Raw genomic sequence first — 12,050 nt, forward strand, 5'->3', positions numbered from 1 at the left:
ACTAAATTTACCACTTCCTCTGGAACCCGAGTTGCTTCATAGACTGCTCGTTTCTCAGCTCTGAGTGATTGAAAAGGGAGGGTGGAAGATAAGCTCACAAAGCTGACAACTGCTGTTGTTCTGCTGCAAGCGAACTGTGTCCATCACAGAGCCGGATCATTTTCAGGTGCAATGTTGGTTGTGTGCAGAGAATTGACTGTTTTTCCAGTTCCTTCTGGTTTTCTTGTGTCTCCCACCTTCCTCCCCTGGCAGTCAAGCGTGACTTTGCAATTTCCTCTCCCTTCTAAACATAAAATAATGACTGTTTCACCTCTGCTCATCTTGCAGTCTAGTGACCTGAGCGTACAATGACTCATGGTGGGGTTGGGTTTAGCAGCTCGGATACAACGCTAATGGAGTTAAGTGTCTTCTGGTTTAACGGGACCCTGCCAGCCTTGGCGGATGGACCGAGGAGCACGGGCGTGGCTTTGTCCATCTCCATACGTACTATGAGATGCTTATATCTCACAGACGGGAATAATTTTGTTTCTGAAGTTGCTTTTTGAAAGCGTGGTGGTTTATTTCCAAAAAGTATGAAAAAAATTGATACAAAAATACATGGTCCAAATAACATAAAAGGATGGAAAAAATCATCTAATGAGAGAGTGGGGGAAAATGGATCTCTAAATTTTTTGCCTTGTTCTTTTTCTGCCTGAAAGAGCTGGAGAAGGTAAAATGAGCCCATCCCATTTGCTCCAAAAAGCCAACAAACTGAGGTTTGATGAAACTGCTGTAGATTACTGTCTGAGAGAAATATGTGTGCTACAAGTCTGAGATTAAAAACAGATTGGAGATATTTATAATAGAAAAGGACTGAGCGAGGGGAATATAAACAACCATCACTCAGGGCGTAATTCAACTCAAAACTGCCCCGTGCGCAGGGGCCAGGGAGAGCTCTGCGCCTTGTGCACCGTCGGCGGCGGGAGATGGCGGCTCTCTGGCTTTCCAGGCCATCGCTCCTCTCCAGGAGGACGTTCCGCTGCCGTCCCACCTCCAGTGTCTGTGAGCCACGGTGAAGGTAGGTGGTTGTTTTGCCTCCACCGTTTCTTTGGTCGCCTCCCCCGTCTGTAACACTCTCCTTTGCGTCCAGCGTGGGTGAGAATTCACTAGCATATTTAGCTAACCGCAGCACCAGGCTGCTTAGCACATGCTTGTATGTGCTTGGGTTAACGGTACCTTTGAAAGCAATGTTCACAATAAAGCTCATGGTTGCAGTCTTAATTACAGGGTAGCTGCTGGCTGCATATGCTCGACGTTACACACCAGTTAACAGACTGTTGGGGGCAAGAAATGGGGCTCTACGCAAGCAGGGATGCCCGAGACTGTTCACTAGCGCCTGCCTGAAAAACTTCCCAGCCTCTAAATGAAAAGAAGCTGCAGAATCGCTGCTGCTTTTCATCCCCTCTGCCCCACCTCCAAAGAAAACCCCAGCAAAAAAACCGTTCTGGCTTCCCCAGCATCCGTGCAGTGGGATGGTTCCTCTACAGCCTTTCTGCGGAGGACCCGAGCATCACAAGATATGCCGCCGTGGATGCAGGAGGATTTTTCCGCTTAAGAAAATGGAGGCAAAAGCAGGTAAAGGGTTTAGCCAAACCTTGAGTCAGATCTGGCAAGAGACCCAGCAGGGCTGAGCCTTCGTCCCCGGCCTCCACAGCACTGGCTTATTCTCCCATGGGCTATTGAGTCTGAGGGAAACCCAAGCAGTGTTCAGAACCAGCACATCCCCGGTGGAGGCAGCTCGCTGTGCTCGGTAGCGCAGGCTCAAAGAGAAGCCGCAACAGGAGCAGCTTCAAGACCAGAAGCGATGAGGAAATGCAATGGCTGACAAGGAACCACGCTGCCGGCAGTGCTGGGGGTGATGCTCTCCCCTCTCTTCTCTTAATGACATGCCCTGATTCCTACTGCAGAAATTAAACTGATCTACCGTTGATTTGCATCCCTGCCTGGAGGGGATCTGATGTGAAGGGATGGGCAGAGGGATGCTCTCCTGTCCTGTGTCCTCCCATCCCACACAGGTGAGAGCTGCTGGTCTTGGTGCAGGAGGCAGTGGTCGGACACCTGGAAAGCCTGAACTCTCCTGGTGAAGAGCAGAGGCAGAGCAGCTCGTAGCCAAAGGAGGACTAGAGAAAATGCGCAGGCAGCAGGAAAAACTTCAAAAAGCCGCAGCTTTCAGCCACGTGGGAGCTGTTGTGGGAGCTGCGTCCCTCTTGCTGCATTTGGGGCAGCAGCGATGCTGGCGGCGAGGCTGGGCGCTGCGAAGGGCAAACTGCCGCTGGAGGACGGGGCAGCTCGCTGCTTCCGAGAGGGACTTTTCCCACCGTGGGGATTCACTCCTGACCAGAGCTGCAGAGACCCACCACCCTCTGGGGACATCACGGGATCTCCATGTGTGTCTGATGGGATCATGGCAACACATATGAAGTGAAGCATGGCTGACGGACTTGAGGACCAAGATGAGCTGCCTGCTCAGTGCCACCCTGCAGAGCCCTTACAGCTGACCCTGCACACGGGGATTAATTCTGCAGCTCAACAAATACGAGGTTATTGTATCCACAACCTGCAGCTGAGAAGCCCCGTCAGGGCCCTTCCCTCCCTGTACCAGACCCCAACGCGCTGCTGTCTTGCTTCTGTGATGTTATTCGGGCAGGGAAGGGGTGAGTGCATCTCTCCACGCATGACTCTGCAGCCAGCTTGCAGCAGGGGAGCAAGAAGCTGAAGCCCATCTCTCCTTCCAGCACTTCCACAGGAGCTGAGCTCCTGGGAGTTACCCTGCCCGACTGGGAAAGGGATAAAAATTAATTGCTCTGAAGCAGGAGGGAAAAAAATAGAGGGGTGCATGGCTGGTAGGTGGGGGTACATGCACACAGCCATGACTGCAGCCAGCCTGGGCTCGGGTCCCACTGGGCTCAGTGGGATGCAGGAACCAGCAGCAGGTGCTGCTCAGGGTGGCCAGATCCAGGCGCCGTGGGGTCCTGCCGAGCTGTGAATCTCCCTGGCTGTGGGAGGCGATGCCGACGTACGTCTCACCCCGGGTGGGCTCCAACAACAGCTATCGCCTGCTGCGGGCCAGCACCGGCAGGCAGGACCTCCCTGCTGCATCCATCCCCCCGAAACCCATTGGGGACTGGGCGAGCGAGCAACCCTCCTGCAGCTGGAGGGAGAGGATGGGCCTCCTTCCCCTCCGCTCTCCTGGCTGCATCCTTCCCCGGTGCACCCGGGGCGAGTTGCCCGCATCCTGCCGAGCAGTGGGGACTGCCGGGAGCATCCTGGGGCCAGTGGCTCATCCACGTGCGTCGACGGCGGAGAGGCCTGGCTCGCAGGCAGGCAGGCAGGGGCAGGGCGGCCGCCGAGCTGCTTTGCGCTCCCCCAACGCCCACGTAAGGAAGTGGTTGCATTTCTCGGAGAGGAAAAGGGAAGTCGGGCTGCCTCCACGGGGCAGCCAGCAGCTCCCGCCGCTCGCTCCGGGCTGCCGTTCGTGTCGACTGCCCAGAGTCCATGAACTAGCCCTGCCTGTCCTGCTTGCCCTGCCTGCGCAGCCCAGCAAGGTAAGGAGCGAGGAGGCAGCTCTGCCACCCCGGCGAGGAGCTGGGTCCGTCCCGTGGGGGCTGTGGCCATCACCTCTCTGGGTGCTCACACCCTGCTCGAGGGGAGTCAGGGAACCCCTGGCTGGGGCTGCTTTGGGGTCTGAGGGGGGTGCAGGCAGCTCCTTGCCGCTTTTAGTTTCTGCTTTTGCTGTGTTTTGGGCTTTTTTTTTTCTCAGCTTTGGCAGCAAGTTTGAGTTTTATTCTCTTGCCGGAGGCCCAGCAGCTGTAGGGTGTTCGAAAGGGTGTCCTGCGGGGGTCCTGCGGGGTTTGGTGCTGGCAGAGCCAGAGCAGCCGGCAATCTGTCCTCTCCTCCTCAGGCGTCAGATGCCTCCAGCTTTACCCAGCGCAAGAAAGAGGAGGGTCAGAGCTGCTCTTCATCTGCCCTGGGGCAGTGATGTTCCCCCAGGGCTAGGCTGGCTCCTGGGGTAGCCCACACCAACGTCGGGGACTGAGGAAGGGTGTCCCTGGCCTGGCTGCCAGGAGCTTGGGGGGGTAACACCCTGCAGCTGCCGCGGCGAGCAGAGGGGCTCCCAGGGGTCCGTGCCAGGGTCTTGGTGGTGCAGGAGGACTGGGCCACCACGGTGGCCAGGGACAGCTTCATGGGGTCCTGCGGCTCCTGGTGGGACCATCACTGTGTCCCTGCGCTACCGGGTATAAACCCACCTCCCACTGCCCCACCAGGCTCAGCAAAAACGAAAATACAGCTCCTCCGTTGCACAGCTTCCTCCCTGGGACCGGGAGGAGCCCCCAGCGCTTGGCTCCTGCCAAGGTTTGGTTATCTCCTCCAAGGATGTTTCCGAACTGCTTGGCGCCTCAGGGCTGACTGAGGAGATAACAGAGCTGCATTGGGTCCCAATCCTGCCCTGTCTGGCCATCTGAAAATGCCCATTTTCCTCCCTTGAGAGCCTCTGTGTCGAGCAGGGGGATAGCCACGGCCCCTCCGATGCTCTTCGGAGCACCCCAGGATTCCCCCCCGGGTGGGAGCATGGCTCAGCCCACAGGGCATCAGCAGGGAACTGGCCGTAAACCAGCCACTGGGGAAATGAAACGTAAACCGCTGCAGGGAGCGATCAGAGCTCGAATGGCCGAGCAGCCCTTGCTTCTTACCGCAGTGGCTGGAGGACGGCTTCCGCTCCCTGGCACAGCAGCCGAGCCCGTCCCTTCGGGGGCTGGCATTAAATGGGTGAACAGCAAGAGCCCTGGGGAGAAGGGTCCAGGCCTCTGAGCATCCAAACCACCTGGAAAAAAAAAAAAAAAATCGCTCTTTTCTTAGCAAACATCGAAGCCAGAAAGTGCCACAGCGTGCTCTGCCTCTCATCCCTTCTCCCCGGGAGCCGTTTCAGCCAGGTCCCCATTTCTCACACTTTTCTGCTCCTCGTCTTTTGCAATACCAACAGCAGCATCCCCCCTCGCCAATGATTTTATTCGGCACTCGCGGTGCAGCTCCGGCTGCAGGGCTTGGGGCAGAGGCATGCGGTGGCAGCAGCTTTGTACCCTCCTGTGGGCCACCCCGTGCCGAACCCTGGCAGGATCGGTGCGGCTGGGGTTGGGCAGCTGCCTGCTCAGCCATGCCCACGTCTTTGGCTGGTGAGGACGGGTGTTTCGGCAGGGGCTCGGCCGTGGGGTGTGTGATAGCAGGGGTTGGGCTGTGCATCAGCATTGGGAATTCTCCATGTGCGAAAGGCAGGTGATGGAGCTCCATGGATTTTCTTTTCACCAGCCTGGGGACAGAGGTTTGCTAGGAGGGATTTTTTTCCTTCCCCTGTACCGTTTTTAGCTGCCAAAGAAAACGGGCAGTGTTCAGGGAGTTCCCAAAATAGCTGAGAGGCAAACTGTGAGTAATCCCCGTCCGTCAAGCCCTGGCGAGGTGTTTCCCTACATCCCTGCCTTACCTTGGCTGAATGGCCAAGGGGCTGCACCCCTGCTCCAAGCCCTTCCCGGTCCCACAGCACCCAGCGTGGGCTTGCAGGAAGCTGCTTCGTCCTGTGGCACCGGAGCGGTCGGTGGGCGCTGGCGGGAGCAGTGGGAGCTCAGCCAGGGGAAGGGATTAGTCACTGGCTTGCCGGGGCTGAGCACACGTGGGATGGGATGGGATGGGATGGGATGGGATGGGATGGGATGGGATGGGATGGGATGGGATGGGATGGGATGGGATGGGATGGGATGGGATGGGATGGGATGGAGGTGCCTCCATGGGGTTTGGCTCTTCCTAAATGAGAGGCAGGGAGGGAACAAACAGATCTGGCCCCACAGGGCTGGTGGGAGCAGTCAGAGGGAGGAGGTGCTGCCCATGGCAGGACCCCTGGGATGTGCGCGGGACTGGCGATGCTGGCACCGGGGTCCCCGTGTGCCTGGCTGGGGCAGGATGACAGCACAGTTTGGAAGTCCCTGGAAGTGGTTCCCGCTTCCCATCTGGCAATGGGACACCCACGTGGCACCCAGCTATGGGGTGCCTGGCCATGGAGCACCCAGCTGTGGGCATCTGGCCATGGGCACCCATCTGGCACCCGGCCATGGGACACTCAGTGTGGGGTGCCTGGCCACGGGGCAGCACCGTGGGGAACGTCTCCTCCAGCTCCACCTGGACCCTCCTGAGCTGGACCCGCTGGGGCACCCTTCTCCCTTGCTTGGGCAGACTCCGAGCTTGGAAATCCTCAGGGAAACCCCTTCCCTGGCAGAGAGAGGATGTGGTGGGCTGTAACGTGCGGTGATCCTGGCAGGAGGGGATGCTCCGTGGGGCTGGGAGTGGGGGGTCCCGCAGGGGGCTTGTCCCCATGGCCAGAGCAGCATCTCCTGATGGCCATGGGGGTCTTGCCCTGTCCCCAGCTTGCAAGCCATGGCCTACCACAGCTTCCTGCTGGAGCCCATCAGCTGCCATGCCTGGAACAAGGACCGGACCCGTAAGTACAGCTGGGGCACCCCATCCCGAAATCCCCAGGGATGGCCCGAAGTACTGACTGCCCTGGCTGAACATCCCTGCAGTGGGTGATGCCGCCCCAGATGGGGCAGGGCTGGGTCGGGGCTGGGTTTGGGGAAGCAGCTCCTGCCACAGACAGATTCTGGGGCTGGGGACGGCACATGTCCCCCCTGCATCCCCTTGGTCCTGCTGCCGGGACAGAGCCCAGTGCAGGGGGTGCCAGCACAGTGTCTGGCTCCGAGGCACCGCAGCAGCCGGCGCAGGGAGGGATGAGCAAAGTACTGCGGAGGAGAGGAGAGCAGAGCCGGGTGATTCATGGCCGATGGCATTTCCCGGCCACAGCGTGGGGGATGTGGGAGAGAACAAAAAGGGCTTTCTCTGCTGGGGCTGGCATGCTGGGTAGGCAGGGCAGGATGGGGCTGGATGGGAGCTGAGCACCCGCAGTCATCCCATCCCACCCCATCCCACCCCATCCCATCCCATCCCATCCCATCCCATCCCATCCCATCCATCCCATGGGACCACATGCTGGGGAAGGGAGGACGCTGGGCTGTTGGGTTGGGAGGAGCTTCTCCCTTCCCTGTCGGGGCAGTTTGCAGGAGCAGGGCCAGCTTTGGGGCAGCACAGGGCAGAGGCTGGGGCCTTGGTGGAACCCCACCATGCAGATGGGGCTCAGTGGGGTCTCACCATGCTCCACTGAGCCTGGAGCACAGGAAGGGGCAGGTTGATGCTGGCTGGCCCTGCTCCCACCCCCGGCAGAGCCCACCACACAGGGGAGGGCTTTGCCCTGGCTGCTCTCACCCCACAGAAATCGCCCTCTGCCCCAACAACCATGAGGTCCACATCTACCGCAAGGACGGGGCCAAGTGGAGCAAGGTCCATGAGCTGAAGGAGCACAACGGGCAGGTGACAGGTGAGTCCTGGTCGACAGAGGGGACAGGGACACGGCTGGCAGGTGGCCCTGCCCTGGCAACAGTCCCAGCCCCACCTGGTGGCACCAGCAGCTTCTGGATGGGGGTTGAGTAGTGGGTGGAGGAGAGGGAGCAGGTTGTGTCTACCTCTCCTGGCCCTGATCCAGCATGTCAGAAGGCACCCAGGGGTGGGATGGATGGGATGGGAGAGATGGAGAGGGATGAGGTGGGGGCGGGATGAGGTCGGATGAGATGGATGGATGGATGGATGGATGGATGGATGGATGGATGGATGGGAAGGGATGGACAGATAGATGGAAGAGATGGGTTGGAATGGAATGGGGTGGGATGATTTGGGATGGACGTAGGAGTAGGGCAAAGAAGGACTCTGGAGCAGAGACCACCCAGAACAACTCTGCCTCCAAATGGCCTCCAGCCCTGAGTGACCCATCCCCATCCACGTGGCTCCCTTGGCCACCATCACCCCCCTCTGCCTTCCAGGCATCGACTGGGCCCCTGAGAGCAACCGGCTGGTGACATGTGGGACCGACCGCAATGCCTACGTCTGGACCCTGAAGGGCAATGTCTGGAAACCCACCCTGGTCATCCTGCGGATCAACCGGGCCGCCCGCTGCGTCAAGTGGTCCCCCAAGGAGAACAAGTTTGCTGTGGGCAGCGGCTCCCGGCTCATCTCTATCTGCTACTTTGAGCAGGAGAACGACTGGTGAGGCTCAACCATGGCCTCACCGGGCCTGTTCTGGGGGAGATGGAGGGGACATGGATGGGGAGAGGGAGGGAGGGATGGGGAGATGGGTGGAGGGGAGATGGAAGGGACATGAATTGGGAGATAAGAGACCAGAGGAGTAGGAGGAGATGGGGGAGATAGAGAGGAGCTGGAGGAAGGGTTGGAAGAGGAGATAGATGGGAAGATGGAGGGAGGCGCTCCAAAACCCTGCTGCTGGGGATGGGACATGCTGTCCCCATGCCCTGGCTGCTGCTGCAGGCTGGTCACCCAGGGCAGCTTCTGGGGTGCTTGCAGCCCCGACCACCCTCAGACAGCCCTCCAAAAGCCCGAGGGGGTTCCCAGGGGTGTAGTGCTCCCCCACTGACGCCAACCGCTCTCCCCACAGGTGGGTTTGCAAACACATCAAGAAGCCCATCCGCTCCACAGTGCTCAGTCTTGACTGGCACCCCAACAACGTCCTCCTGGCTGCTGGCTCCTGTGACTTCAAGTGCCGGTGAGGAGCAGGGTGGGGTGGGCAACTGGGGGGGGCTGAGGTGGGGGAACCCCCCAGGGATGGGTTGGGGTCCCACCCTGGCACAGCACAGAGGTGTGTGGGGCAGCCCAGTGCCCGGGCTTGCCTGTGGGACAGGCTTTGCCCCTCCAGGTGCTTCTGGGAGCCAGGGATGGGGTGCAGGGGAGATGGGGGGGGGGGGGGCTGGGGGGTGCCCCGGGGACTATTCCAGTGTTACAGCACCCAGCGGGGCACTGGAGGCAGCAGGGCACCTTATGGGCTCTGGCAGGGAAACTGAGGCACACAAGGGGGGAGAGATGGAGGTAGCTCCGGTGCTGTGTCTGGGGACACATGGCAGGGCTCTCCCCCCGCCCCAGGATCTTCTCAGCCTACATCAAGGAGGTGGAGGAGCGGCCCAGCCCCACACCATGGGGCTCCAAGATGCCCTTTGGGGAGCTGATGTTTGAGTCGAGCAGCAGCTGCGGGTGGGTGCACAGCATCTGCTTCTCGGCCAGCGGTGCCCGTGTCGCCTGGGTGAGCCACGACAGCACCCTCTGCCTCGCCGATGCCAACAAGAAGATGGCGTAAGCAGAGCTGGGGAGCAGAGGGGGCTTGTGGGGGGGTGGGAGCGGCCATGCCATGGGCGGTGGGGGGGGGTTGACCCCAAAACTGATCCAGGGATGGAGGCATCTGGATTGGGGTGGTGAAGGGGCAAGCAGACTTGGTCAGAGGAGGTGGCACATCCTCTTCTTGCGGTCTTGAGGCTTCCACCTGTGCCATGAGCTGTGCCAGTCTCAGCGCAGAGGCTGAAGCTCGGCTCCCTGCTAACGCCCTGCCCTCCCTCGTAGCGTCGCCTCCCTGTGCACCGAGACCCTGCCCCTCCTGGCCGTCACCTTCATCACTGAAAACAGCCTGGTGGCTGCGGTGAGTCTGGGCTGGGGACGCGGGGTGGGTGCTGCACAGGGAGACGACAGGAGGGTGCTGAGCAGGGCTGCCTGGCTCCCCAGGGCCACGACTGCTACCCGATGCTGTTCACCTACGAGGAGAGCCAGGGCACACTGACCTTCGGGGGGAAGCTGGACGTCCCCAAGCAGAGCTCCCAGCGCGGCCTCACTGCCCGCGAGCGCTTCCAGAACCTGGACAAGAAGGCAAGCTCGGACACCACCAATGCTACGCTGGACACCCTGCACAAGAACAGCATCAGGTGTGTACTGGGGGGGAGAAAAGGGGGACAGGCTCGGCTGGACTGCCTTGGGGGCTGCTTGGGGGTGCTGGCCCCTGAGCATCCCCTGGCTGTGTTGCTGTCCAGTCCAGGAGCTGGGCCAGCCCTGGAGCATCCCCAGAGCAACCCTGGGTATCCCTGGGCATCCCTGCACGTCAGTGGGGGAGATGGAGGGGTGCAGACCCAGGAGCTGGGACTGCCCTGGGCATCCCTGGAGCATCCCTGGCTATCGCTGAACATCCTTGGATACCCCTGGAGCATCCCTGCACATGGGTGGGGGAGATGGAGGCGTCCAGCCCTGGGAGCTAGGAAAACCCCAGAGCATCCCTGGAGCATCCCTGCACAAGGGTGGGGGAGACAAAGGGATCCAGCCCTACTCCCACCCACCGATGACCAGGCAGCCCCGAGGGCTCGGCAGGGGCCGGGGGCTGACTCCCTGCCACCTCTTTGCACCCTGCAGCCAGATCTCGGTGCTGGCAGGCGGGAAGGCCAACTGCTCGCAATTCTGCACCACGGGGATGGACGGCGGCATGAGCATCTGGGACGTCAAGGTGAGGTGTCCCTGCAATGCCTCGGTCCCCCCAGGCTGGGAGCACCCAGTGTTGAACCCTCATTAGCCACAGCTCTAATTGCAATCCCCCCACCTCATTGCTGCGCAGCTCTTTGCTGTGGTGGTGGGGCCCATCCTGCCCACGGGGGTCCCACAGGACTGTGGGACCTCCTTTAACCCAGGGCTGGGTAGGGGACACCCCTGGGTGGCACTTTCGCAGCTCACCATCGGGGCGGGGGAGGGTGACGCCAGCCTTGAGCAGGGATCCAGCACCCTCTCCTGGCTTCAGCTTTGGCTACACGGCTTGAAAAATGAGCCCAAACCAGCCGAAGTTGGGATCTCCTCCCTGCGGGGATGCATTGGCAGCCCAGGGGACAGCTTTCCCTGCGACTGTGCCCCCCGTTAGCTCCCCAGCCACCTCCAGTTGCCTTGGAAAGCAAAAAGATGATGATGAACCACCTCCCGTTTCATATTAGAGCCTGGAATCAGCGCTGAAGGATCTCAAGATCAAATGAAGGAGCCAGCCGGGAAGGGCATCCCAGCTGCCAGCCTGCCCCTGCTCTGCTGTGCCTGCCTGCTTTCCCCTGCGAGCCCCCGTGCCCCGCAAGCTGGCCACGATGCCACCAGCGCGCTTCCCCGGCTGCCAGCCAGCCCCGGCGGCTGCTCTCAGGCAAAGAAAACAATTTTTTTTTACTATTTTTGTTACCATCCTACCTGATGCTGGTCATACATCGCTTAAAGAAGTAACAAATAAAGTAAGGATTTTCCTGTATAAATCCGATTTTTTTTTTTTTTTTAAACAAGTTCAGTGCAAACACGTGCACAATTAGAGCGCATCACAGCTGCTGCGCCGCATCTCGCCACGGGCGGTCACGTCCTTTCTGCCGCCAGCTCTGAGGATGATTTGGGACCATGGGGATAAGGGGAGCGTCACCTCCCGTTCCCTGCTTCAGCACGATTTCAAACCAGGACTGGTATTAGAGAAAAGGGAGGGGAGAGGATGGAGGTGGCGAGGGAGTGCAGGTTTCCCGTATTTCTCCTGGCACCGAGCTCCTCCTGGACACTGGCCAAATCCCGTCAGGTGTGCAATCCCATGCCTGGGGAGCCGGCGCAGAAACCTTGGGCTGATGAACCAATCCTGCCCCTTCCCAGCCCGTTATCGCAGGCTGCCGGGCTATTTTGACCAGAGCACCTCCGACTTCCACCTTCCTCATCTCTAACTCGGGGTACGAGCAGTCCCATCTCACAGCCACGCTGGGAGGAGAAAGCTGCTCCTGGGAGTGCCGAGGAGCCTTTGAAGAAGCTGTAAGAAGCTGTACATTTCAGAGCAGGGTTTAACTGCACATGGTAAACAATGAGCAGGGTGACACATTTCATACAGGGTATGAAATCACGGTGAAGTGGTTGGTAAGGGCTTTGGCAAAGGCAGAAGAAGAACCGGTACCAGGGCAGGTGTGTCGGGGCAGGCAAGATGCCCGGCCCCACCTCCGGCATTGCCCTGTCTTAAACTGAGCGTCTCCGCGAGGGAAATCCTACGTTTATCACCAAGAGGGAAAGGAACCTGCGCAGTGCCATGTGGTTGCTCCTCCCGG

At 59.9% G+C, this 12,050-nt stretch overlaps 1 protein-coding gene across 1 annotated transcript; it reads left to right on the forward strand.

Annotated features, from left to right (window-relative positions):
• The first annotated feature begins 3,328 nt into the window (after positions 1 to 3,328).
• Positions 3,329 to 11,234, forward strand: ARPC1B (actin related protein 2/3 complex subunit 1B). The gene is made up of 10 exons (XM_087733734.1): positions 3,329 to 3,584; positions 6,450 to 6,523; positions 7,349 to 7,453; positions 7,953 to 8,175; positions 8,582 to 8,689; positions 9,064 to 9,270; positions 9,535 to 9,610; positions 9,694 to 9,890; positions 10,369 to 10,459; positions 10,935 to 11,234. Exons 2-10 carry the CDS (start codon positions 6,460 to 6,462, stop codon positions 10,971 to 10,973), a joined length of 1,110 nt encoding a protein of 369 aa, XP_087589860.1. The 5' UTR covers positions 3,329 to 3,584; positions 6,450 to 6,459; the 3' UTR covers positions 10,974 to 11,234.
• Positions 11,235 to 12,050: the final 816 nt, after the last annotated feature.

Source organism: Nipponia nippon, unplaced genomic scaffold, assembly GCF_047370975.1.
Source record: "Nipponia nippon isolate SJK-2023a ecotype South Korea unplaced genomic scaffold, ASM4737097v1 scaffold_5, whole genome shotgun sequence".
Taxonomy (NCBI): domain Eukaryota; kingdom Metazoa; phylum Chordata; class Aves; order Pelecaniformes; family Threskiornithidae; genus Nipponia; species Nipponia nippon.

Excerpts from the sequence above, each read along its gene's own strand:
- ARPC1B (XM_087733734.1), top strand. The coding sequence starts at position 6,460 with ATGGCCTACCACAGCTTCCTGCTGGAGCCCATCAGCTGCCATGCCTGG. Across the intron at positions 8,690-9,063 it reads TCCTGTGACTTCAAGTGCCG|GATCTTCTCAGCCTACATCA; the intron begins GTGAGGAGCAGG and ends CCCCCGCCCCAG. Across the intron at positions 9,611-9,693 it reads AAAACAGCCTGGTGGCTGCG|GGCCACGACTGCTACCCGAT; the intron begins GTGAGTCTGGGC and ends CTGGCTCCCCAG.